At 29.9% G+C, this 23,795-nt stretch overlaps 1 protein-coding gene across 9 annotated transcripts in view; it reads right to left on the minus strand.

The window, feature by feature from the left end:
- Positions 1 to 23,795, minus strand: part of Hipk (Homeodomain interacting protein kinase) — a 71,663-nt gene that overhangs the window by 16,474 nt on the left and 31,394 nt on the right. For all 9 annotated transcript variants that reach the window (XM_067265333.1, XM_067265329.1, XM_067265331.1 and 6 more), the window contains 5 exons: positions 902 to 1,288; positions 686 to 820; positions 431 to 607; positions 205 to 359; positions 1 to 124 (listed from right to left, as the gene is read on the minus strand). In XM_067265333.1, coding sequence (XP_067121434.1) covers positions 1 to 124; positions 205 to 359; positions 431 to 607; positions 686 to 820; positions 902 to 1,288 — 978 coding nt within the window. The remainder of the gene's footprint in view (positions 125 to 204; positions 360 to 430; positions 608 to 685; positions 821 to 901; positions 1,289 to 23,795) is intronic.

A 23,795-nucleotide genomic window follows, 5' to 3' on the forward strand; every position in this document is an offset into this window, starting at 1 on the left:
TTGATCGTATTCAGACGAACCGGGATAGAGAGGCCATCCGAGAAACAGTTCTGCAATCACACACCCGAGGGACCACATGTCTATCGCTTCGCAAAAAGGAAGTCCCAAAATTATTTCAGGTGCCCTGAGAAACAGATTATGCATTAAACCCAAATATTCATATAAACGATAAGACTGATCTCCAAAATGAAACTTTTCTATTACCTGTAGTATCTAGACTGCAAGTAAGTAGAACAGACGGCCTTTGAAACATGGCTTGCCGAACCGAAATCAATTACTTTGACTCGAAAAGGTTGTCTCCCTGGATCAACCAACATTATATTTTCTGGTTTTAAATCTGCATGAATCAGTCCAAGTTGCTGTTTAAAAGAAAGTAAGTTAATACGACAGTTTCAAATGGAATTTATTAAATCGGCAAATATAAAAATACCTTTAACTTCAAGAGAGCTGTTAAAACTTGTTGCAAGATTGGACGGATGAATTTCAGAGGCAGAGGACTAAATTTGTTTTGTTTCAAGAAGTCGTAAAGATTTTGTTCCAGCATTTCAAATACCAAACAGGTATGATTCTTATGAGTGAAGCACTCATAAGCACGTACGAAGTTGAGCTAGAAAACAAATATTCAATGATCAAAAATGATAATACCAAAACTTTTTGTAACAATTTGAAAAGAAAGTCTTCTCACCTCATCTGCATTTTCTTGACTAAGCCGATGTAAAATACTGACTTCGATCTGACCTTGTCGTGCGTACGACGGGTGGTTTTTTAAGATTTTAATTGCCACTATCTCATTGGTCCCTTTCTTCCAGCATTTAACCACCTAAAATTAAACATATTAAGTTTTAAAAATGACATTGCTCCTTCAAAAGTATCGACGAAGTTAACAACAAACAATACAAACCTGACCAAAAGTCCCTCTCCCGAGAAATTCCAGTACTTCGTACTGATTCGTTGCAGAATACAGCACTTCATGCTGTACCAGTTGATAATCTCCCTCACTGCTCGAAGAGCTTGTTTTTGTCGTTGTGGGAGCCGTGGTGATAGTTGTTGTGGCAGTTGTAAATGTTTTACTGATAGAAATTGTACTTGTGGCTGTACTGTTAGTAACAGTAGTAGTCGTATGATGCCGATGATGCGAATGATGTCTCTGATTCGTGTGATGATGGTGATGAGTAGCTGTAGTATTGTCCGACCTTTTGATTGGTTGCTGTTGTGAGTCCACCAATGGTAGGGCAACAGCAGGAGCATTGTCTAGCTCGTCACACTTTCGTTTCAGACCACAGCGCTGCTGCAAATATAAAAAAATCCAAAAAATTAAGTGCTGATAGTTTTGTGAATTGTATGCATATGTAAAATATAAACACAAGTAAACAGTAATCACATTTTAGAAAATAAAAAAAAAATGAACTAGAAAATTTCACTTTATGTAGTGTAGATGGTAAAAACCAAATTTAGAAAATAAATATTTTTCTAAAACCAATTGATAATATTTTTTGCAGTTAAATATCAACCAACAACCACTAGATTAAAAAATGCTGTGACAATCGGCATTTTAAGTTTTCTACAAAATCTTACAGCTTTAATACAAATTTCCATGCAATAATTACAGAAAAACTCTTAGATTTCTAGTAAATTTCCATTTTACAAGCCTCACATTTATAACCAAAAATTTCTATTATGACTACAGAGAGCCATAATCTTTTCTTATTCACCTCTGCATAGTTTTATATAGCAAAACCTATATTTCCAAGATCCTAATCTCAATCTATGACAATGAGCTTATGACGGTTCACTTAACCATTTCCAAAGAAACAATTATATCATAAAAGCATGTTAATATTTAAAATCAATTTTAAACCCATATTATTATTACTAGTCCCCAAAATTTCATATTAGACAAATTAAATTAATCATTTTTTTCACTTGATAATGAAACAAGGTAAAAACTAATTGAAACTTAATAAAATGTTAAATACATTTGATGTGAAACAATAGCAAATGTTTCTTTCTAGAAACTGTTTTATTCATAATTAAATTCCATGTTTCCCAACAAACAGATTGTAACTCTCAAAAACCAGACGTATTCCCAATTTGTGTCGTAGCTATTTAATATGTGAAAGAGGGGTCAACGAAAGTTGGCAACATACAGTTCAACACTACAAATCCAAAGTTTTTTTAATCAAATTTTCTTAAGTTAATTCTTACAATTGTTAACTCTTTTGTTTTGTGTATTAAGCACAAATGACAAAAATAATAATTTTTATACAAAAATCAAACTTTTAGAAAGTGGCAAGGGAAACGAATTATTTTAGTTGAACGACCATTCCAAGCATTAATGTCACTTAAGATTTTCAAAATAAATTTAATGAACTGAATAAGTTGCGCATCAAATTTCACTATTCTAAATGTAAGTGCTAAAATATGGAAATTTAACCAGCACAAACAACTTTCCCTCCCAGGAAAACTAAAATTTGAATATATTGCATTTCACAAATGAATTTTGTACAGTTTATAATAATCTTGTTTATATGGTCATACAAAACCATTAGCCTGGATACACCCATGCACCACAAGGGAAAAGTCAAGCTATGAAAAAAATTTTGTACACACAGAAAAACAGAAAAATTTAATACTCTTGCAATTAGAAAGAGTTAATAAATTAATAATTACATTTACTCATAATCAAATTACAGCTGTATTTGTCATAAATTACCAAAAAATTTGGCACTAAACTAGAACTTATCTGCCTATTGAAGGGTCGAGATTTGGAGTTCTGCTCCAAACTAAGATTCTGTTCCAAATATTTCTAAATTGATCAATTAATTACTTAATAAAAATTTGAATAATTACATATAGTAGTGGGCGTGAAAATTTCATCACCTGTAGTACATACCAAAAAGTGTTCAAGAGATTCCAAATTAGCATAATTAAACTGTAATCACAATATGTAGTAACAATATGTGTAATACAGAGAGAAATCAAGGAGTATAAACCAAAAAATTAAATTTTTTAAACATAACACTACATTGAGCTTAAGTTTATTTCACAACACAGCATCACCAGTACTATTAAACTATATTGAGTGTATCAGTTTGTGTGACAACAATGCTAACAAACCATTGAAAAAGGACACATTATATTTTACTCATCATCCTAATTTCATTAAACAGTACAGCATTGTCCCAGAAAGTGCAGAGTTTCATACAACATGAAAGTAAACAACTGAATTCAGCCAATAATCCTCTTTGATCTGGCAGATACTTTTATTAATTTTTAATCCGTTGTCTTTGGGTTTTACCATTAAAACCTGAAGACAATGGATAAACAGCAGCCAAAAATGTTTGTTCCATTAAAAATTATCTGCAAACTCAGAAAGAGTTTTTGGATAGGTATTACAGGATTTTGTACCATAAAATTGTTCCTCAATTGTTGAATCAACTTGACAGATTTTTGTACATTCTACGTTCACAGACTCATTTATAAAGTGTAGTCCATCACTATTTTACTGGATGTGCATCCACATGTCATCCAACTAGTCAGAAACTTTGTCACAAAGCGATCCTGGTTATAAAAATCTTTTCTACACCTAATTAACACAAGATTTTCCCATCAATCTGCACAAATTAAATTTGGATTCATCCAAAAACAACAGAATCCTATATATCAATATTCCATCTGTACATTTTACTCATCAGTAATGACTTCTTATGTGACAGTAAGTTTTAAAATTCATATTGCACAGACAATATCACAAAGTTCATTCACTCGCAAAATTAAATAGAAAAGATAGTAATATGTTTTCACAAATTGAGATACTTCAATATCTTTTCCTGGTACAGGTAAATGTAATGACAATTCCTGACCATTCAGTTACAGAGTAAGGGTTGTGAGAAGTGATCAAACTCACACTATAACAAACCAAAAATGTTAAGACTTCAAGGGGCCACAACATAACACCATTACTTTTGTCTTAGATGGCATTACAATTGGTGAAAACAAGGTCAACTTTATTTTCTTAAATGAAAACATCCAGAGATGATTGCACATGGTATGTTGGCTGTGTAAAAGTTGAAGAGCTCTTAATTTCTGACAAGTGCATCTTTCGGAAAACAATTGTTTCATGCTTGAATCTGCTCAGTCTGAACCTTTCCATAAACAGAAAACACATTTTGAAGATTTTCCAGAAATAAAGCCTTCACTGAACATGAGTAAATGTTCAGATTTACTAACAAAGATTATTATTCTTCTAAACTTCCAATTCCCTTCCACTGCACTAGCAGTTAAATCCTTATTTAATCACAAATCAAAATTCTCTGTAAGACTACATTCCAAAATTAAATAAATCACACCATCTTCCATTCCGAACATATCCCACATTTAAAAATCAAAAATTATTTGATTCCACTTCTCAGATTACATAGAATAGTACTTGTCAGAAAGCACTATTGGCAAAGGCGACTCTATTCTGCTTAAGATTGTTTACGTGAATAACCAAACAAATACAAAATCCATATTGCATGACACTCGACATGATACAAGGTCTCAGATACTAGATAGTATTAGATTGTGAATACCAGATTAAGAATATAGACGAACCTATATTTGTGCATGTGTCTGGTCCCATGAAATAGCTTACATCTATATAACAGCTACTAATCAGAATTAAACTAGAACAGACTACTTCTACAAAACTAACTAAAATAAAGGCTGTTGTTGACTTTTTTTAAATTTAATTTTGTAAATAATTTACATATAATGTATTCTTTGACACTGCAAAATACCTTTATCAAATATCAATTTTAATGCATATCTATATTCATTGTTAATGCATTTAAAACTAGATGAGATTATTTTCTATGCATTCTTTCCATTAATTTTATTCCAAACGTGGTTAAAAAGTTGTGCAGACCATTATGGATCAAAATAATAAATTTGTCCTTTTGAAATTTTTGTAAAAAAATAGATTTCTAAAGAATTTTAAAATCCTCACTCCTCAATACCGCTTTTTCTGATGGCACTTGTTTATCACCGAACCGAAAAAGAACTGTGTCGTGACTTTAATGATAAGATAAAATAAGAAATAAAAAAGAAAGAAAAAGAAAAACCCAACCACCTCATTTATTTTACTGTTAACTTTGACAAATGTTGATTGAATTATTCAACCAACCTCTATCACATCTCATTAAATGGATGAGTTATGTTAAAGGTCAGCAGAGAGAACAAATGATTGATGGTCATAAATACAATTTATCATTTTAACATTTCTCTGAAAAATCGAGTAATTCTCTTATGATCCAAAGACATTTTGATTTACTTTTCAAATAAAAGTAACCACTCCTCTTTCAACTTATTGCTATGAAGAGCGGTGCTAAAAATATGAAGCACCCTAACCAAAAAATGCTGACTGCAGATGCTTTGTTAGACTTAAAGTAGAACAAGATAGATTATGACAAAAATTTTATTTTGGCACATTTTAAAATTAACTGGTAAAATAAACCGCAATATCCTATCACGGTTTTCTGAATTGGTGGGCCACAAATTGCATTTCTAAGTACTGCTTCTATTGTCTGTAACACTAAAAGGATTCACAAGTTTAAAAGATTTCAAGAGAAATGCGCTTTTAACAATAATTATGTGTTACTTGAAAGTTTTATAATACAATATTCTCACTGTATGCATCATTCGTACTAATAGTGTTTTTGCAAATCAGATAAAAGCCAAAAACTGTCGACACCCAAATACCATACGAAACTCTTAACTGTGCAATTCGGACAAATAACATGGTTTAAACTGCAGTCAGAATTTAAAATCATGTTTGTTTATATATATAAAATAACAAATCACTTCAATTGGAAGAAAAGACGACTTGTCTTGCAAAGTAATTCTACTCGCAAACCACTTTATTTTTAAATTAAATTTTGAAACACTATATTACTCGTTTTATAAATTAGAGATTTACTTTATCAGATTTCTGTCAATCATTTGCTTGCAAAATTCCTTACAGTAATTCTCTAAATGGAGTCCAGCTTTCGATTATTGAGACTATTGACTATTATTAGTGTAACCTTCTATCGTTCTTAGTTTTGTCAAAATAAGAAATTAAAGATCTTAACAAAATAATTGATCGTACCGCTGTTTCGAGAACAAATAACTATTAATCTAACAGAGATACTGAATCAACACCAAGTATAATCTATCTTAACTATTTATTTATTAACATGCATACATACAACAAAGTATTAAATTTTTGGCAGAACTATTCAAATTTAATACTGGAGCATCCAAGTATGTTTAATAGATTTAATATGCCTATACTAAAATAAAAATGCTAATTATAATGTGAGGTAAGATAAGTTCATAGTCATTAGTCATAATGAGAGTGTTAATTATTGAAAAATTTTAAACAAAACAAGACACAAGTAATAAGAAACGTATCATTTCAAAATTTTCAACATAACAAGAAAACAAGAAGTGTATGTCAGAAAAACATTATAAAAAAGACATTGTCAATAAATGGATTAAATTTAAATAAATATCTGTTTAATGCAATTAGTGGACTAAAAAACAGATTCATTATATCCAACCATTCTAATATTAAACAGTTGACGATGGCACTGAACTGCTTTCTCAAATGTATTAACTCAATATTCAGCAAATCATCAATACGTCATCTTCCAATATTCAGTAATAATGCAATAGATCATCCATTAAAAACATTCAGGTAATGGTATGAGGATCATGCATCACCATCGTTTATCTAAAAGCTGGAGATTCACAAGTTACTCCATAATAAAATTTTGCATCAATTAAAAGTATGATAAAGTTAAGATTCAAGTAAGTTACATTTTATGTCATTTTTATACTAAAACAGCAATTAATGATTAAAATAATAGAATCAGAAAGACCTCAGAATTAGACAGGCTCGACCTCTATTAATGGAATGTAAGAATTTTAGATTAAATATTAATAAAGTCTAGAATTGGCAAGATTTAAACTAGTAACTCCCAGATACTTTAGCACCAAATTAACTTAATTTAATCATTATTGTTTAGCATAAAAGTAGTCCAGAAAAGTCAGCAATTTGCTACTCAATTGTTAGATTACTAATTAAGCAGACTGGACATCTGCAAAAAGATTAAACAAATGACTTAACAATCAGTCATATTCTGATACAAAGCAAAAAAATTAATATTTTGAATTATTATTAATACCAAAATTGCAAAACAAATTTAACAATTGTTTAATATATTTATCTAAGACAGATAACAGAATGACTATTAATTATTATCAGCTCATTAACTCATTAATATGCCGGCAATGACCTATTTATTGTGTAGTTATGCAAATATTATTGGCAACACATTTACAATTTTGCACCTCTAAAAGTTCTCACGTAATATCTGTCATTATGATTAACACAATTTTTTAAAAGTAATGTGTAAAGAGTGTGTCTCATACACAACCCCTTCACTTTCTAGAACTATTTCTGAAGTTCTATAAATGAAAACAGATCAAGTGGAATATCAACTGTAATTAGCATTATCACTTTTGAATTAATTGTTGGTTGCTAATGTTAATGAAGTTATTTCTAATGAAACCTTAAATTCCAAGAATTAGACAACTGTATCAAAAAAATTAGTTTTATATCTCTTTATTAGGTAAAGATTTATTTTTCAATATGACCTACATTTCACCATTCGAACAGCAATAAAATTTCAAACAATACTTTTAAATAATAACAGTATTGAGTAACAGATGAACAAAGTATCTTTTTGCTCGCTAAACTATATTACTCTAAGAAATATTGTATAAAGGTTCTCCTCATTCACACCTTGGAAAGTTACTTCAACAAAAGTTAAAAACAGTAACTTTTCAAAATTCTTTTTCTTTGGTTGAATGTTTGACAATGTCAAAAACTGCCTTAGAGAATAGTGATTCTACAATGTGTCTAAAAAGTTATCGTACACGAAGAAATTTGTAACAAAATTAAAGTTATATGTGCAGCATCGTATACGAGACCCATAAGACGCGTGTCCTGTGTTTCCACTTTGTGGTGGAAGGTGCACTCGCTTGTGAATATTCTGGTTTTTGTTTGAGCCTCTGGGAAACATTTCTGGCAATTGCCAAGAGAAAAACTGCAACATCATACATCACTTTTATTAAAACTTTGTTGAACCTTTTCCACTGCACCTTTCTGGACATCCTGTGAAGTAAATGTAGAAATCTCTTCTTTCTGCTAATGCTGGTTTACACTACACTTTTGTCCTCTTTCTTTAAAAAAAATCATTGTCTCCTTGGACACAAAAGTTGCACCCAAATTGGATTTGACATAGTCTAAGTCCCAAAATATTTTGTGTATGAAATGGATGGGTACAAACTCTCTTTCCACAAACTTAAATATTTACATTGGACATAGAGAAATTAGCTTTCCAACTAAAAACAGCCCTTAGCACCTTCAGCTTGAAATATATAATTACAGAGCTTCCACAGACAATCTTACCTATGAAAAGAAACTTGGGTTATTCCAATCCTGACAATATGTAAAAACCATTTTGTTCATTAGCGAGGTTGAAGCCGAAGTTTTAAACGTGAAAATGTGTATGTCGGACGTTCGCCGCCGCTTTCCTGTAAGCCTAGAAGTTTGACAATGGCGTTTGGAATGTCAAGCATGATTCCACTGACTATCCAAACACCATTGTCAAACTTCTAGGCTTACAGGAAAGCGGCGGCGAACGTCCGACATACACATTTTCGCATTTAAAACTTTGGCCTCAACCTCGCTATTATCAAGTCAGTCTCATTGTCATTCTATAATTTGTAATTAGTGTTAACTTATTCCAGATTAACTCCAGAAACCAAACTTTTAGTGTTTGGTTTTTCATAATCTCTTAATTTCTGCTTTTGGAACTAAACGGCAACTCTAGACAAAAAATTTAATTTAAAACTGTATATTTGCATTATTATATTCTGTTACAATTAATATCAATGATGCTTGAATTCTCTCTTACAGAATTACTGTGAAATACATAATATCTTTCTCCACTAATGAAAACTGAGTATGTATAAACTGTCATATAATTTATAGTAAATATATAATATCTTAATGAATTTTATTAAACTTTCTCTGTATTATGATTAATTATGGTAGATAAAAATTTCCCAGATTACTTGTAATTTGTATTTGTAGCATATCATTAAAAGGATAAATAATTATTTTAATGAATATAAAATGAGAGTTACAGTGTTACCATCTAAAAGAAAGGCAAGAAACAGTTCAATAAATTACACAAATAAGAAGTTGTCCCCAAGTTATGAATGAGTTTTGTTCCAAAGTCTGTCTTTTAGTCAAATTTGTAGATGAGTTAGAACATGTATAGGTAGTTGTATTTGTCATCAGTTAATCAAATGTTTCTCTTAATCTATGGTATATACTGTAATGTTCTGTGCATATAAAACACTTACAAAAACATTAAAACACCTTAAACATGATGAGGTATTAACAGCATGGTGATCCTTGACGAACTGAAGCAGAGTCAATGAACCACAGATGATATGGAATGTGTATAAGTATTACAAAGTAGTCCACATATTTGTAGTAAACTATTCAAATTTTTTAAATTATACATTTTATGGCAGCCCTTTTTTAAGTACAACTCATCCATAAGTCAGGAATTTGTAACTCCAGAACCATCTACGCATACATAACGTGTTACAATAGTCAAAATAACTTCCTCCGATACAAATACACCATTGATTTGGCAACTTTAGCAATAATTTTAATTTCAGAATAATATACGTAAAATAAAATAAAATGCTCTTAAAAATTAATACAAAGTTTCAAAAATCATTCTGACATATCTTAAAATATCAGTCGATTAAACTTAAATTGTAAAATCAGAAGTTTCCACTCTCAATAAAACTGCAAGGCTTATTGGGCTAACTTTCTGACATTCATATCCTAATGCAATTTATCTACTGCCATATTGAATTAATTACAATTACAAACTGCTTACATTAATCTGTTAAAAAATAATAATACATTTAACATTTTACTTAAGAATACACACATTTTATGAAAATTAATTGCTAATTTCTCTTCATAAATACAAATATATACAGACCATAATAAATCGAAAGTGCTAATTACACTACTTTAATAAGATAAATATAATGTAATTAAACTTATTTATGTTGTCTTTAAGATTTACTCTAATACAATTAAATTTATATTAAACGAGCATTTTCACTCCTTTTGTAATTTAATTAAAGTAAATAAAATGAAAGCAGAAATGATCTGCTACTAATATTTAGTCTTAACACTACAACCAAGCTAATTCATCAACTAAAAATACACAGATTTAGAAACCATAGTGTCAAATATTCATTTAAAATTCCAGAATTTATGAAAATTTGTGAGTTTGTAAAATTGTATGACCAAAGCAGAAGACATGAATAGACAAATTATAAATTAGACATTTATTTGAAAATGCAACATTTTATTTAAGTGCTCTTTAGAATAAGTAGAACACAAGTCAAATTTTAATGACAACTATTTTCTCTCCAATGAAAGTATTTAACATGCAGTGGAGAAGGTTTAAGTTGTAATAAAAGTGAAGTTTTACATACGATATTGCAGTTTCCTCTAAGGCTAATGGTAAAAATGTCCCCTGAAGGCCCCAAAATTTGAAGACTTAGTGAGCTGAATTCCACAACTGGCAAATACATCTTCTGAAAACCATAACATCTGCAAGCAAGTGTAATGTCATCTACCGCAAAGTGGAAATGCAGGATGTATGACGACGGATCTCGTATACAATGCCATATATAACCTTAATGTCATTACAAATTTCTGGGAAACTGTGGGTTCGAGTTCCCCTCCAGAATATTTAAATTAATGAATCAAATTCTAATTATTAAATCTAATACAAAATGTCTGTATATTTAATTAGATAAGTTATAATCTACTTTCAAATCCAGCTTTATCATTTGATTACAATTGTTACTATTGATGAATGTTGTAATAACTTGCTTAAGGGCAACCGACTGCACTATACAATTTGAAACATGATCATACTACTTGTAAATCCTATTTTCACCAAGTCATTAGTAATGCCATATGTCAGACTCGATAATGCAATGAACTGTCCACATACACTGTTCTGCTATGCGTCACAAAAAATACTCAAATCTCATACATTTATACTCAAGAGAAAACATCCAAAATTCTAACTAAGCAAATAAATAAAAAGTTCATAAACAAGTCTTACTTTATAAAGCCAAAATTTTATTATTTTTGTAACTGTAATCCAGTTTCAAAGATTAATGCCAGCACCTTGATTCTCAGTAATTTTTCTTTCTTTTTCATAAGAAAGTTCTTTAGCATAAGGCATTTCCAGTTATCACGATATTTATTTTATATAACAATAACAAGCTGAACTACAGTTGGAGTCGGCAATACATGACGTCAACTCATCATGTATTGCCGACAATATTAACTTCACAGCAAACTCCTCATGCTACTTCTTGTAAGTCCTATCATTACACAACTAACTTAGTTTTATTAGTACAGAATTTTAGGATAGACTAACTTTTTTAACAAAGATTAAAATCCATTAAATTTTAAAAAATTTTCATAAATTTATAAGTAGACAATGATAAGTGTAAAATGTAATGGCAGTTGAACTGCACTATACAAGAACAATAAGCAAATCACTAGACAGGCAGCTGTCAAAAAACAAACCAAAAAAATAATCAAGTTTACAATACCAACATCTATCATTTTCTCTCTTATCTCTGTTAAAATTAGCATTCAGACCAAAAAACCCAAAGGGTACAAAATGAGTGATTAATGACAGCCAACACAATGTAACTAAGCAGCCAAAGTTTGCACAAAATTTTACTAATTATGCAAATTTTGAATAAAAAAAAATGAAATTTTATTTGAAAACAGATTAATCTATTGAACTGCAATTCTCAACCCTTGAATTCAAGGTTAATTAACTAACTTGAAACACATAATGAGTTGGTTTAAATCAATAACTTTCACAATTATTAATATAAACATCCAAACTTGATGTTCATATTGGTAATTGTGAAAGTTATTGATAGTTATATATTAAAGCCAAATGATTGCCAGATAATATCCGGTTATATTACTACTACTAATTAAATGCTTTAATTAATAATAGTAGTAGTAATATAATCCAATATAAGTCAGCAATCATTTGGCTTTCATATTTCACAATTACCTTTAAGAATGAATTTATAAAGCTTAGAGTACCAATATATTTCAAATTAGAGGGAAACCACTAAAAATGCAGATTTCTACAGACGAGGAATCATATGCAGTTATTGTGTGTCTTTTATCACTGCTACTTTAAAAGAACTTGTTTTAATCTTTTCTCATTACTTAAAACAGTTTCTACCAATTTGACTGCTTTAAATTGGTGCAATGTTGGATGAAGTGTCATATGGTAAGGATCCATTCAGATCTCAAACTTATCATGAACAGTCTGAATTGAAATATTATTCTCTATTTCTTTCCTATGTTGGCTGTTTCATTGTGAATTTGGCTTTCTCAGAAAGGACTATACAATCCATAATATGCTGACAAGAGATCGGAATTGGCCTTCTTGGATTTCAAAGAGTTTGATATATATTGTTATACTACCCTACTGTAATTAAATAATAAAGCCAATCAATGCAACTCTCAAGCCTTCTTGAAAAAAACCCAACATTCGAACCTGCATATACATCATTCTGAGATTAGTAGTTAGCATCTTTGTACTTTAGGTTATGGCTGCTAGGTGAAAAAACACTTCTAAGACTGTAATAACAAATAAGGATAACTTTAAACTCATTTATCTTGGAAATGCTTGACAGTTGCAACAAGTGGCTTTATTATTGATTTATAAAATTCATTATTATTATAAAACTCATTGAAATCCAATGGGGCCAATTCCATGATTGCTAGGCATCAAAAGCAACAATCAAAGCAATTTATTTACAATGATTCCATAAAACATTCTAATAGTCATGTTAATGAGGATAATATCTGTGATTAGTAACTTGTTCTTTAGAATACCCAAGGCAGAATATCCTGGAAAAAAAAAAATGTCTACATATTTTGTCTTAGTATGTAAGAGTCAATAATATTCAATTCCAGAATGCATTCAGATTTTGTCGAGCAACATTTACAACAATTTTTACTACGATTTGCCATGGAGACAGCCATTACTTTTGTCCGATGCCAGGTACTATCATACTGTCACTATAAAGACAAATTATCTATGAAATCATTTTCAATTCATAAACGTTTTTTGTTTGGTAAATCAACTGTAGATCCTAGAAACAACTGACAAATGAAATGGAGAACATTAACTAGTAGTAGTTAAAATATCCAAAGGATCACCTTTTCTTCTTTCTGGCAAAATTTTTTTTTATAATTCAACAATGTTTTCAACCTAATTTATAGGCAAACATCAGATCTGAAGCCAACCACAACATATACTTGTTCTATTTTGGAATGCCAAAATAATTCTATGACATACACCAGATTCAAAAATTTTACAATGTAAATAAAAATTCAAAATCTGTAAATTTACAGATATTAATAATTATTCAGCTTATTAACAAACAATTGGCTCATTATATGCAAGGTCAATCATAAAGTCACATTTAGCTACCACTTTCTAACCTCAGCCAGAGTTTGTTGTAAAATGACTGCCACGCAGCCAACAAGGATTTGCAATCTTTGCCATCAATGCAGTTTCCTTTCATTGTCTCTGAAAATTTCCAAATTTCTAATGTTCTTATATGGTCTGTTCACCAACATATACGACTGATGAAGTGATAGGTTTATCTTTTCAATGTTGGGTTGGGTTTATCCTCTCTTATTCTATTGGTTATTGATCTATTTGTAGAGCCAATATATTATGTACAGACGTCAAATTAGTAAAAATTTTTGCCGAAAAGAAGAAAAGCTCATTCTTTGGACAACTGACAAATTCAAGAAATTTAAGATTTCCAGCACACAACATGTCATTGCCATTTACAATCACATTTCTTGCATAATTATCCAAAGTACGTGTCTTCTAAGCAATTTCTACATTTTCTGTTGACAATCAATTCTCAAGAAAAGTAAATATAAAAACAAACATTTTAGAAATTATATGAATGCAAATTGTTTCAAATGAGAAACATATTTTACTAGAATGCTACTACATTAATCATATAATTAGTAGAAAGTTAAATTAGTTATAATTAATTAAATTATATATAAATCGTTAATTAGTTAATTTATTCTTAAATTTATTCAAAAGGATGGGATTCAAACTGAATTTCAAAAAATAAACAAACAAAAGTTGGCTCTTCTATCTAATTTCTACCCTGTTCCCAAACCAAACGTAACCCATTAGTCAGTCTACACCCTCCGTAACTATATCTCTTTCACATTACTCAAAATGGACGCAAACAAAAAACATAAGAAAAGAAATTATACCATTACAAAATAAGGCATGCTTAAAAGACAAAAATAAGGAAACAAAAGAAACCATTTTCCGTCCCCGAGTAACACGATTTCTGACATAAAAGGGAGGATAGGAAGAAATCTTACCGGTTGCGATTTCCGTGACATTATCGGATATTATGATAAGAGTACTTTGAAAATTTTGTCATGTCAGTTTGTCTTGGTGTAATTCTGAAATAAACGATAAAACGAAAACTTTCTGTTCAATCATCCTTTACAGTTACCGCAACAAGTTTTACCAAATAATTTAATTTAAAAAAAACATCAATAATAAATTGATATCTTGAACAAAAGAAAATAGTATGCCGCGACTAGAAAAGTCTAAAAATGCCGCTTGTATAATTCTTGGAAAATAAAATCGAGATCGAACCAACCATAAAATCCGTACTTATCAAAAATGTAAAACATAAATCTGAAAAAGTTTATATAAATATATGGTAGAATTTACTTACAAAAACATTTTAATAAAAAGATGTAGTTAAGGAACAGTGATTCAAAGGGTGACAATGACAAAAGAAAATCAAGCTTTGCGACGGTATCCCCATCACAAGTGAAAAATTCAAATTTATTTACAAAACAACAAAAGTAGCAAATTGTTTCATATTCAATACTTGAGAATTATCGTAACATTATAAATGCAATTAAATCTGTATGAAGGCATACCAGAAAAACAACTTTAATACAAGAAAACATTATTTAAACTTTTAAGTTTGTATCAAATTATCCTAGGTATAAATTCATTTGCTGAGACAGTTTCGTAACTTATAAATCTACTTATAAGTATGTACTTATCTAAAAGTTGCATTTTGAAATATTGTAGCAGAAAACCTGGTGCAAACCCAAAAATCAATTGAATAAGATATGTTTTAAGAATGGAGAACAGCTGCATATTACTGCAATCTAGAAAATCAAGTTAAACACTTATTAAATTTTCATTCCAAGAACCATTTCGTAATGATGTATCCTGGAAAACAAAACATTACTAGTCAATTATTATTTGGAAAAGTGTAACTTTTCCAGCTGCGACTACAATAAAATAAATTTCTTGCAAATCAGTAATTTGGTTACTACCATCCCAGACTAATTTTAATCTTTCTTTAAAGCAAAAAAGTCTCTCTCGGTTAACTGACTTTTAGGTCACCTTATGTATTTTACATTTTTTACCATTAAATTTGATAAAATTGTGATTATGTGCTGTTAATATTCGAGATTTCATTCAAACAACATGGCAAACAAAAGTCAAAAATGCCTTTCTTACCGTAAAACTCTTGAGGGCCGTCTGTTAATTTGCGTGTACATTGTAAAAGGGGATGGGGGTCGAGGCATTGTCTAAGTGGATTTTTAGCAACATACATATTTGTTCTTATAAACCTACTTACTGGTGATGTGAATAAACTATCAGAACATATTTACAGAAATTCCGTAAATTGTTTCTTTAATATCAATGTTCACAAACTACTATATGTGTAATTAAACAGGAGAAAATTTGCCAAAGGTACATTGCTCACAAGACAGGACATTAAAAATTCTACACATAATTAAACGATGATCCCTATGTCTAATTTTTGACATTAGAATTTCTGTTATAAGAACTAACCATGAAGAATTAATGTTCCCGTAATACATCAACCATCAAAATTTCCTTTTGAAAACCATTTTATCAGTTAAAAATTGAGAAGTAAATATTGTACATAAATTTAATAAAAACAGAATTAGCATTAACAAAAAAATTATGTAAGTTGTAATGAAAAGAATAATCAAAACTGGATCACAACTTATAAGAAAACATTTACATTATTTAATGAATAATTATGGTCAATAAAATACATAAAAACTATTAAGTTTGTTAATTTGGACCAAGATGAAATGTAATTAAAATTATTAACTTATTAAGTTAAGAATTTTAATCAATTTCCTCAATTTCTTATTTCTATACATTACATAAATAATGCAACACCACAATCATTTATACTTATATAAAAAAACAGGGCTTTGGAGCAGAGCTGGAGCAGGTGCATGGAGTGAGTGGAGTAACGGATTTTTATTCGGAGCAGGAGCGGAGCTGGAGCATGGAAATTTGTAGTGCTCTGCTGCTCCAATATATACATTTATTTATTTAATATTTGAGCCGGTGAGAATGGAAGTGGCATAAATCATAAAGTTTAAAAATTGAGTTAAGTCAACCTCTAACGAATCGTCATCCCCTTCGATAAAACCGTTACGTGTATCCCCGTCATAAAACCGTTAGTAGTATCACCTCCTTCACTTCAAAAAAAATTTTGTCAATCAGCTAATCAGGACCCTCCGAATATTATAATTCCTGCCACGTGACAGAAAAGTGGTTAAAAGTGGAAGGATTATAGGAATGCTATTTATTTAATTATTGTATGATATAATGAATAAAATATCTAATTATTCTTAATATAATGTGTTACTATATTGCCCCCAGAAAATTGTTTTTCGTCCCAAAATATAAGTTGTTGCTAATCGCCCCCCAACATGGAAAAATTGAGTTAAGTCCACCATTGAAGTCCACCCCCATTGAGAAACACTGAGTTAAGTCCACCATTGAAATCTTCTGACATAGTTCTGTTTTGTTTAGAATGAAAGTGGCTTTAGTCATTTGTACAAAAATTCGCCACTCCGAGCAGCACTAATATTCATTTCTTACATTTGATTTTTCAATAACAATTTTAACAAACCATTAAATATTAAAGTAAATTCCTCCAATTAGCCATAAAGTGACTTAAGCCACTGTCATTATCACTGGCTCATTTCATAATTTGCATTGTTATGTTTACAACATTGGTATTATTTAACATGTGACAAACTTGTCAAATGACACATAACCTCCAATTTTTGTGTGCACTTGGTCATGAGTGTGACAGTCGTTTGTTTCTGTTCACAATCAGTTTGTTATAATCATAATTTGTTTGAAGGTAAAATTATTATTTGGTTATTTTGTATGCAGGAATGTTTATATATGTTATTTTTCAATTAATAACACTTAAATATTTGATTATTTAAGCCATGGCGTCAAACCAAAATTTAAAACCGTCACCCGTGATAGATAGTCAATTTACAGAAGAAGAGCTTAAAGAAATATTCGTATTTGAATACGATAACAGGAAGAAGTGAGTTACGTGCAAGATGGAACACATTGTAAATGGCGAATCAATACTATGCAACTTCGAGTCAAGTGGAAATAGTGTGTCAAAAAACTTCAATCTTTGGTGGCATATAAAGCGTAATCATCCCGAAATTTACAAAGGGTTAGTTAAAAGGAAGGATCAAGAAGACGAAGCTGCTGCAAGAAGAAAGCGTAATCATGAAAATTTTACCATTGCTCTTTCATGTCATAAGAAACAGAACTGATCAACCAAAAATTGATACCTATTTTACATCGAAGATTACAATTACTATGGATAGTAATACTTTCCGCAAGGGACTTGTTGAGACGATTAGTATGAGTACGATACCACTCACTATATTCGCATTAAATAACGAAGGATTCCAAAAGATTGTTGGCAAAATGGCTCAGAAGCTCAGTGTATTGACAGGACACGATGCTGTTCGTCTATTAGTAATAAGCACAGCAGAGTCAGCTCGCATCAAGCTAAGACAAACTTTAAAAGAACATTATGCTTTTTAAGCTAGATGCTGCAACCCGTGGAAATAAAATTTTCTTGCCATCAATGTACAATTTTGGAATGAAAAAACGAGAAAACTAAAATAAAAATATTGGATATTGTCGATACTGAAGGAAGGCATAACTCTTTTTACGTGAAAAATCAAATTAAACAAACTTTAAAGAAATTTGAAATTGACGAAAAACAAGTACTAAATATTTGTGTAGATAGTGCAGCGAACATGACATGTGCTGTAAATAAACTTTGCGATCATGAAAATATTTCCCAGGATAAAAAAAATGAAAAAACTGAAGACATTGAAGAAATAAATGTAGACATTTTGCAACAGTGGGTTAAAGATCCTTCCCTAATATTGCCAGCATGGACTAATGATAATACGAAAATTCAAGTAATGAGGTGTGGAATTCACACTCTTCGACTGGCCATTTGGGATGAATTAAAGAATCAACGAATAATAAAAAAATTTGGGAAAAATCGACCGATTGTGGTAAAATTATGAATACCAACAATACATAGTGTTTTGCCAAAAATATATGGTAAAACTCGATCCCTAGATACAGTAACGAGATGGGGTTCTACGTATGCCACGCTCGATCGTCTCCTTTTTTTGAAAGACTACTGCGACCAAGTAGCTGCTGCCGGAACAAAAGACCTAGAACTTAGCAAAGCAGAATGGGACGAAGTAAAAGATATCAGAGCTGTTTTAGAAAAACCAAATATTTTGACAATTGCCTTTCAAGCTGCCAATCTTACTTCGGGGATGTTTACGAAAGAATAGTGAAAACTAGAAAAACGTATGGAAGAATTTGGAGGATATGTTGCATTAGGAATTCTGTCCTCCACAAAAAGTGGAAAGAAAAGCTTTTTCAAAACACACATTTTCTTGCTGGTGTGTGTGTTGATTCTAGATACAAAATCTTATTAAGTCAAACATATTGAAAAAGACCACAATACAATACAGGATGTGGAGAAATTAAAAGCAAATGTATTCAAAGCCATTGACCATTATCAGAAAAGCATGCAGAGTCGCTTCAAGCATGCCAATTTCTCAAGCAAGTGTTGAGGGTCTATTTTCTGGATTAAGATTAATTTTAAGCGATAATAGGCAGTCAATGAAGAATGATTTGCTGTCTGCCATTTTATTTATTAAAATCAACAAATAAATTTTAGGTTGTATGTTAATTTTTTTTAATAAATAAATAAATTAGTTGTAAATAAACAAGTTTTTTTATATGTACTTATATATCAAAGAAAAAAATTAATGTAATTCCTATAAGAATATTTTAACCGGAGCATGGAGCAGTGCTGAAGCAAATACTTTGATGCTGGAGTGAAGATGGAGCGGAGCAACTCAAAAAAATGGTTGCTCCAAAGCCCTGTAAAAAAGAACATTACCATCATATTGGAATCTTTATCTGTTAACACTTAAATGGATTGCTTAAAGAACTGACACACTTGATTTGTGATACAAATAATCCTTGTTACACAGACAGAACTATCATAAAAGCATACAGAAAATATATATACGTACAATAATCAATGGCGCACTAGAATCATCATAGTGATTCACATAGAAGGATCAATTCAACAAATCTTAAAATAAGGAAATTTTGTTAGTGGTACTCTGCCATAGTAAATTTATCTTAAAAAAATTAGACAATAATGTCTATTTTTCTTCTTTATTTCCATTTTAAAGTGCTGTTTAAAAATTGTTACAAATGTTTTGACTATAAGTGCAAATACTCACTTTTTGTAGAGATATTTCTTTAAGAAATTAACTATTTTCACAATTCAAATGGTACTTCAAATAAACTTATTCTTTTTAATAAAAATCAATTTCAAAAGAAAAAGCTCCGTGTGCTTTTGGATAATAAGATAAATCCAATCCCATTCATGATTACTTTAAAACCAATTTGTTAGGGATAAAATTTTTATTTGCCAAAAGTTGTCTTGAAATACGCTATAAATTTTTAAAGCAAATACAGATTTGAGTTCATTCTGCAGTGTCTTTTTTACGGAGACGAAAATGATTTTGAGAAAAATGAGGACACGGTTCATTGTTCTATTTTAGAATGGAGTAAATTATGGTTATGTTATTTGATGCAAAAGAAAATTAAATTACTTGTCAAAATTACTCGATATTAGAAGATAATTCCATAATGATTTCTTGTAGGGGACCCGATACTTATACTAATCTCTCATTTTTAAATGTCATTTGAATTATCCTTTCATAACCATTTGTACTGATACTTTTATATTAACTCTGTCCCTTTCACAACTGAAACAAGAACGATTTTCCACTTCTCTTAGAGTTGCACCATATTATCAGTAAAAGATTATAGGAATTAATATATAATCTGAGCTATGTATTTTTTACAACAATTGATATACTGAACAATGAAATATATTATGGATTTAAAAGACCTTTAACATTTTCAGCAGCAAATAATGGAGATACCTGAAATCAATATACAGTATTATATATTATATATATATATATTTTTTTAACTTTTGTGCCAAGAATAAGTTCCTTAATGATATGAAAATGAGGCAGTTATCCCACTTTAAAATTTGATTGTAAATCTCTAGTAACTGTTAATAAATTCTTGCACCTTGTCAAAATTTTCCAAAGAACTCTTTCAATGAAATGAAAACATTAATAATTCATTGCTACATATCAAAAGAAACATGCACATATATTTGCTTAGTACAAAAATGTTCGTCTTTGTTCGGTGACTGGGTACATTCTATATCAGAAATAAGAAAAACAAATTGAAAATATACATAAATATATCACAGATTTGAAACTAATAAAATTATTACTTTCGTATATTTAATTCATAATTATGTAAACAGAATTTGTGTAAACCTTTGGGATATAAAAGGTCTTCTAAGTGGCAAATTATTACAACAGACAATATTCCTTTCTTTTGTAAATATCGATAGTTTAATATGAAAAATAGTTATAAATTTAAGTAAATCTACAGAACTTGTTTGTAGTTAGTGGCATTTTTGTTTATTATATACAGCAAGGATTAACAGTTTTGCAACACAAATTTTATTGGATCGTAACGTTTGAATTTCTGAAACAACAAACTGGACAATAAATTATTTTTGTTCTGTAACCATAAAGAACAGGGTGAGAAGACAACATTGTAACATCCAGAAATTTTAAGTTAAAAACATCTGAATTATATATCTGTTTCTTATTACAAAGAAACATGAATCTGGTGTTCATAACCAAGAACTTTCTAAAGATAATTTGAGAAGTATTCCAGCTACTGAAAATGCCACTTTCTGTATATTCTATATATGGGGTGTTCCACTTGAGAGTCCCTAGTTTTGTGAATTAATTTTGGGAAAAGAAATGCTAATTACTTACTATATAAAATCAGTGAATTCCACATATGCTTCCAACACATATTGGGTCTTTACTTGATTTTAGTCCACATCCAAGACAGCACATTAGGGTAACATCCTGTATTGTTATTATTGTTGTTTTGTTTTTTGAAAAAGTAATTCCATAAATTCTATTAAAATATAAAGTTGTTTCTAAGTAAGTTTTAAAATTTCTGAACAACATTCCATCCTAAATTTGAATTTTAAGTATACCCAACTGTAACAAGGATCAAAATTATTATATACATGCTTTAACAATCTGTAATTTACAACTTATGTGAAATGTGTCTCATTTCTGTTCTTTGATCGACTTAAATCTAAAGCAACAATTGAATTCTGATGTCAGAAAGATTCCAAATAATGCTGAAATTCATAGTAGGTAGGCATGAATAAAGACAACACATACAAAACAATGCAAACATTTCAAACGTGTTGCAAGTGTTTATTCATCTAAATATGTAATTTAAATGTTTAATAACACAAACATTTGGTTAATATTACCCTAGGTATACAAAATGGTGGCTCATCTCTGACTCCAGCATACAGAAGCGAGGCAACAGTGGGGACGCACATTTTCTAAACCTAACCTATTCTAATAAATTATCATAATTATTAGCAACTAAATTATTAGAATAGGTTAGGTTTAGAAAACGTGCACCCCCACTGTTCCCTCACTTCTGTATGCCGGAGTCAGAGATGAGCTGCCATTTTGTATACCTAGGGTAACATTAACCCAAACATTTAAATTTATTAGCTGATTCACAAATTATGGATTATTAAAGTTAGTGTGTACAATTCTGACTCAATCCATATATTGCATGATACATTGAATTTATTGGCTTTTAATAGCTCTGAAAATGAGTGCATCTTGCTAATTACAACATCTCTTTGTGAAAATAACAGAAAATCAAACAATATGACTAAAGTAATCACATCCATTGATGATAATTTGATTAAAATTTACATAAAAGCATACTTTAGCACAGTTTTTTATAAAGTAGACACTTTTTTATAAAGTAGACACCCTTGAGGACAGTAGAAGACTTAAGATGGTATTGGAAAGCAAGGGGTCAAAAAGTTAGTTTTAAAAACAAGGAAGGGAGAAAAAAGAAATATGCCACACCAGAAGGGGACAATACTCCAAAAAGTCTGAGAAACAATGCTTTAACAGAATCCAAGCTAATTTTTTTTTTCCTTACAACACTAAAAGAATCACCATCAAGAACAGGTAAAAGGATTTTCAAACATTAAAATATTTTATTGTAATAATTTTGTAATCTCATTACATAATTTGGATTGCAAAACAAAGCATAAGTGATGAGGAACAAACGTTTCATATTACCGATGCGATACTAAACTCTAGTTTTTTTTATTGATACAAATACAAAAGTTTACAACTAGATATAAATCTGTTAATGTCAATTTTACAATCAGCGATATCATTAATTAAGCAAATACACTGTATACATATTATAAACAGTTTACAAATTACATCATTTCAGTGTGTAGAAACAGAAAAATATTGACAAAAAAATTATTCAATATTACTCTTAGAGTATATCAGTTATTGCTTAATATTTGTATAATAATTTAACTACAATTTAATTTTATGTTAAAAAAAAGGATTATCTTTAACACAGACTACTGTAATTAACATTTGGGTTTATTTAACAATTTCACTAAAAAATAACAGCAGTTTCACTTATAGAATTTGGTATAATTTCTGTCAAATCCTGCTATCAAACTAAATCATATGGACAAACATGAGTAAATTTTAGACTCTGCAGGAAAGTGAAATCCGTAACAAGAGAATGAAAACTATCCCAAACAATAAAACAATTTGCTGATACAGAGAAAGTAAGCAGCATTAAACTATACTGTTCTTATTGCAACTATCTAGTATACCTGTATTTTAAAAAGCTTTAGTTAAATACAAAGCTTTGCCAATCTTTGTATTTAACTAAATTACCTCTACAATTATAAAAACAAATTTACATTAACACTTTTGCTACCAACTGATGCAATTTTCTGTCATCCAGATACAGGAAGTTTTTCGTAAATTGCACACTTGTCATTTTTCAAATGTCATTGCTTAGTTTCTTACTTTTGCCGGACATATTTAATTATAATGGTTTTGTCATTGTTTGTGTCTCGAGCAGGTGCTGATGACTCGATTTAGTGTCATCACAAAAAGACTCCAGCTATTTCAAGTATCCTCT

The sequence above is a fragment of the Centruroides vittatus genome, unplaced genomic scaffold (genome assembly GCF_030686945.1).
Source record: "Centruroides vittatus isolate TY-2023 unplaced genomic scaffold, ASM3068694v2 contig_221, whole genome shotgun sequence".
Classification (NCBI taxonomy): Eukaryota; Metazoa; Arthropoda; class Arachnida; order Scorpiones; family Buthidae; genus Centruroides; species Centruroides vittatus.